The following is a 4554-nucleotide window of genomic DNA, read 5'->3' on the forward strand; positions in this document are numbered from 1 at the left end:
CATACTGGGATCAGCAGCATCAGTTTACTCACGTGAGTAGTCCTCACTTATGTGAGTTGTAACTGCAGTGGGAATACTTGCATTCATATCACAATTCTCGTGATTAAGATCCGAATGAGATCAGAATTTGCCCTCATTTGAGAAATCTTATTTGACAAATGTGGCTGTAGAGTAAGAAAGAAAGAAAGAAAGAAAGAAAGAAAGAAAGAAAGAAAGAAAGAAAGAGAAACATTGATCCCTTTTTGAATTTTTATGTAGACAGAAAAAAATGTGTTTGAAGAGGAAAATGATGATGCTGGAAACTGGTATACCTCCATTGCTGGTGTAAACTGATGTAGCTCCTTTAGAGTCAATTTATCAGATCCCTGTCTGCTGTAAAACAGCTGTATTTCCACCATTATGAAAGTGATCAGATCTCCAGCTGATCTATATTGGCATAGCTTGATTGACATCAATGTGCCTACATCAGTTTATGCTTGAGGATTGGGCCCAGTTACATATTTCTATACAGAATTGCAGCAGGTTTTAGTCTGAAGCATCCCAACAGAAGGGAAACCAGTATGAATTATTTGATTCACACCCACAGGTTTATTCCTCAGATTCAGTATCTTTCTTTGTCACCCCTACAGATGATCTATTCTGAGAGTGACCCTGGAGAGAATCAGACCATCTCCGATGTATTCATCCTGGTGGGGTTTTCAAACCTTAACAAGCTGCAGATCCTTCTGTTTCTGGTGCTTCTGGTCACCTACTTGGTCGCCCTCATGGGGAACCTGCTTGTTATCCTCCTTATAAAGCTAAACCCCTCACTCCACACCCTCATGTATTTCTTCCTGGTGAACCTGTCTTTCTTGGATATCTGCTACACCAGCAGTGTGGTCCCTCAGCTGCTGGTTCACCTCTTGGTGGAGCAAAAGACCATTAACATTGCAGGCTGTGCTGCCCAGATGTACATCATCATCATCATGGGCCTGATGGAATGCTGCCTCCAAGCAGCCATGGCGTATGACCGCTATGTGGCCATATGTCACCCCCTGCACTACAGAACTATCATGAGTGGCTGGGCGTGTGCACAGCTCGCAGGTGCTTCATGGACCATCGACATCTCTGTGGAAGTAGCTCAGACCACATGGATCTTCAGCCTGCCCTTTTGTGGCTCCAGCCGCATCCACCACTTCTTCTGCAACATCCGACAAGTGGTGAAGATGGCACGCACGGACACATCCAAAAATAAGATTATGGTCTTGTCTGTGTTAGTTTTGTTCATCATGGGCCCTTTTTTGTTGATAACCCTGTCAGGGTTCCCTCCCCACTCTGAACTGTAGGGTACAGACGTGGGGACCCACATGAAAGACCCCCTAAGCTTATTCTTATTCCATTCCAGAGATGTTGCCATTTTGTAAGATCCAGGCTGGGTTGTGTTCTCCCTCTGTGGGGTCAGTTAGAGTATATTGTCAGGGTGGTTTGTTCACAGGTGAGATCATAGCTGGGCTCAGAACGCTGGAGACCTGATTCAACTATTTAGCCCCAAAGGAGGTGCTTACTGGGCTGTAGTCATGTCAAGCTGTAGAGCTGGGAGGGGCTTCCAGTCCCTGATCCCATTTAATCATTCGCCTCTCAGCCAAGCCTGCCCCAGGAGTGGAGCAGAAAGTGCCCATCTGTGGAATGTATCCCTGTCTTCTTGGAACTGCAGAGAGCCCCAGCAACTCAGAAATCCAGTGATGGAACATGAAAATTGGTGCTGGATAATGCAGTGATGAGTTCATGAGAGAGATAAAGAGATTGTTGTGCATGGAAATATTTTGATAGATAATGGCCAATAATTTTGAGCACTGCAGGATCAAATGCTTTGCAAGTTGGGAAGAACTATCCAAAGACGAACACAGTAAGTTTACTATTGTCTTTTTTTCTTTATTAGAAAATGTTCTCTTTTCATAGAAGTCCCCAAAATTTCCAAACATTGAGATTTTTGCAACAGAGAACCAATCGTTTCCTGCTGCAAGCTGAAAAATTCCAACCAAAAAAATCCCCCTCCCCAAAGGAAAAAAAAACCCAACTTTTAGATAGATAGATAAAGCCTTTCCATGAAAATTTGTTTAACTGAAAACACAAATTTTCTTTAAAAAGAGTTAAAGCAGAACATTATTGACCAGGGTGGGAAGCATTAATATTGTCCAATGATACCATAATTTCAAACACTGTCATTCTGTTACATCCATTTTTATTTCTATTTCAAAGACAAAGCTGAAGGATGGCAGAATAGAGTGAAGAGCAGAGCTGACAGTCCAGGGAATATGGGCTATACCTAATAGACATGCTAGAACCTTGAAACTCAGAGTCTGGGTTCAATCAAGCAGCCTGTTTATGTGGACCTTGCCCAAGGACATTAAGGGCATATCTACACCACAGCGGGGAGCATGCTTCCAAACTCAGGTAGGCAGACTTCACTAGCTGTGTCAGGGTTCCTTTCCCACTCTGAACTCTGGGGTACAGATGTGGGGACCCTCATGAAAGACCCCCTAAGCTTATTCTTACCAGCTTAGGTTAAAACTTCCCCAAGGCACAGATTCCTTTCTTGCCGTGGGATCGCTGCCACCACCAAGTGATTTAACAATCAGGGAAAGGACCACTTGGAGTCCTATTCCCCCCCAAAATTCCCCCAAGCCTACACCCCCTTTCCTGGGGAAAAATCAGTCAGGTTCTTAAAAAGAAGGATTTTATTTAAAGAGAAAAAGGTAAAAGAATCACCTCTGTAAACTTAGGCTGGTAGTTAACCTTACAGAGTATCAGAAAATTCAAAGAGCACAGAGGAACCCCCTCTAGCCTTAGTTTCAAAGTTACAACAAAACAGGGATAAACATCCCTCTAGCAAAGGGAAAATTCACAAGTTGAGAAAACAAAGGTAAACTAATATGCCTTGCCTGGCTGCTACTTACAGGTTTGAAATATGAGAGACTTGTTCAGAAAGATTTGGAGAACATGGTCTGATATCCGGTCCCTCTTAGTCCCAAGAGCGAACGGCCACAGAAACAAAGAACCCAGAACAAAACCTCTCCCCCAGACCAGATTTGAAAGTATCTGTTGTCCCCATTGGTTCCTTTGGTCAGGTGCCAATCAGGTTACTTGAGCTTCTTAACCCCTTACAGGTAAGGAGGAATTTATGCTATCCCTATGGTTATGACAAAGCCTATCCTACATGTGCATTATCTCCACCATCCTCAAGCTGCAGTCAGAGGAGGGAAGGCATAAATCCTTCTCCACCTACTCCTCCCACCTTATGGTGGTGACTTTGTTCTTTGGAATGGCTCTTTTCGCCTACCTGAGGCCCAAGTCTATCTCCACCCCAGAGAGTGATCAAATGATTTCCCTTGTGATCACAGTTGCGGCACCTGTGTTGAACCCCACAATATACAGTCTGAGGAACAAAGAGGTGAAGGGAGCCTTCAGAAAAACAGTAAAGAAGAGCATCTTTTCACACAACTGAAGAAAACAGAGAATGAAAAGTAGAGTTAATTAAAACAGGGGGAATGGGGGAAATTCATAAATGTTTTGTTGAATTGCTCCCGATGACCTGCACTTGAAAAACTTTTGCATTTGAAAAACTTTTGCATTTGAAAAACTTTGACTTCTAAACCTATCAGAAGAATGGGAAGAGAAATTTTTATTACCAAAAAACCCAAAAATTTAAATATCTTCAAAATTTGGAATGTGAAAGAAAAAAAGCTTAAAATGAAAACCCTTTCATAAAATGTTCACCTTGGTTTTTGCAAATTTAACAATTTTCACCAAAATTTTAATGATGGAAAAATTCCAACCAGCTCTATCGATAACTCCATTCAGGCTTCTCCTTTTCCTGCTTTGTCAGTTCATTGCAGCATTTTAGGTTTTAGGTTGGGTTGGACTGGGTTTTTTTGGCTGTGTAATGGATTTCCCCAGTACTCCCTGTTGCCTAATTTTAAATAATATTTCTCAGCACTTATGCAGTTTCCTGTGTAAGACTCTGATGGATCTTTCAATGCCTAACTTGATCAGGTCACACAACAACTCTGGAAGCTCTCTCTTGACTTCCATGGCATTCTGCACAGGTTCAGAACTCTATGCTAACAGACTATGTATATCTTAGATTCATTGATTAAAAGGCCATAAGGGACCATTTTGATCATCTAGTCTGACATTCTGCTTAACACAGGGCAGAGAGTTTCACCTGGTGATTCCTGAGTCAGAGGAATTTTATATTATATATGTAAAATAATAGTTGTGTGATAAACTCATAAACTACAAGTGGTTCGATCAATGTATAATAATATTGCACCAAATGCTAGTGTACATGGTACCTCCTTGTATAAATATATGATAAAAATTCCTTTCTATATTTTTATGATGAGAGATTCTATTCTGTTTGCTTCTCTACCTATATCTCTGCAGCTGTATAATAAATACCAAATTAAAAACCTCTATACCTTGTTCAGCATTTACATGACTATATGTCTTCTTTCACTAAACATCCCTATAATGCATTCATCGGAAGCTTAAAATACATTGAGACTCTGAGAT

At 41.4% G+C, this 4554-nt stretch overlaps 1 protein-coding gene across 1 annotated transcript; it reads left to right on the top strand.

Moving 5' to 3' along the window:
- The first annotated feature begins 629 nt into the window (after positions 1–629).
- On the top strand, positions 630–3484 carry LOC141997918 (olfactory receptor 10A4-like). The gene is made up of 2 exons (XM_074970509.1): positions 630–1294; positions 3187–3484. The coding sequence occupies exons 1-2, from the start codon at positions 630–632 to the stop codon at positions 3482–3484; spliced, it is 963 nt and encodes a 320-aa protein (XP_074826610.1).
- The last annotated feature ends 1070 nt before the right edge of the window (positions 3485–4554 follow it).

The sequence above is a fragment of the Natator depressus genome, chromosome 13 (assembly GCF_965152275.1).
Source record: "Natator depressus isolate rNatDep1 chromosome 13, rNatDep2.hap1, whole genome shotgun sequence".
In the NCBI taxonomy this organism is placed as follows: Eukaryota; Metazoa; Chordata; order Testudines; family Cheloniidae; genus Natator; species Natator depressus.

What these genes read in the sequence shown, in the direction of transcription:
- LOC141997918 (XM_074970509.1), top strand. Translation starts at nt 630, where the DNA reads ATGATCTATTCTGAGAGTGACCCTGGAGAGAATCAGACCATCTCCGAT. An exon ending in CCTTTTTTGTTGATAACCCT is followed by an intron (nt 1,295 to 3,186) that starts GTCAGGGTTCCC and finishes GTTATGACAAAG; the next exon opens with CCTATCCTACATGTGCATTA.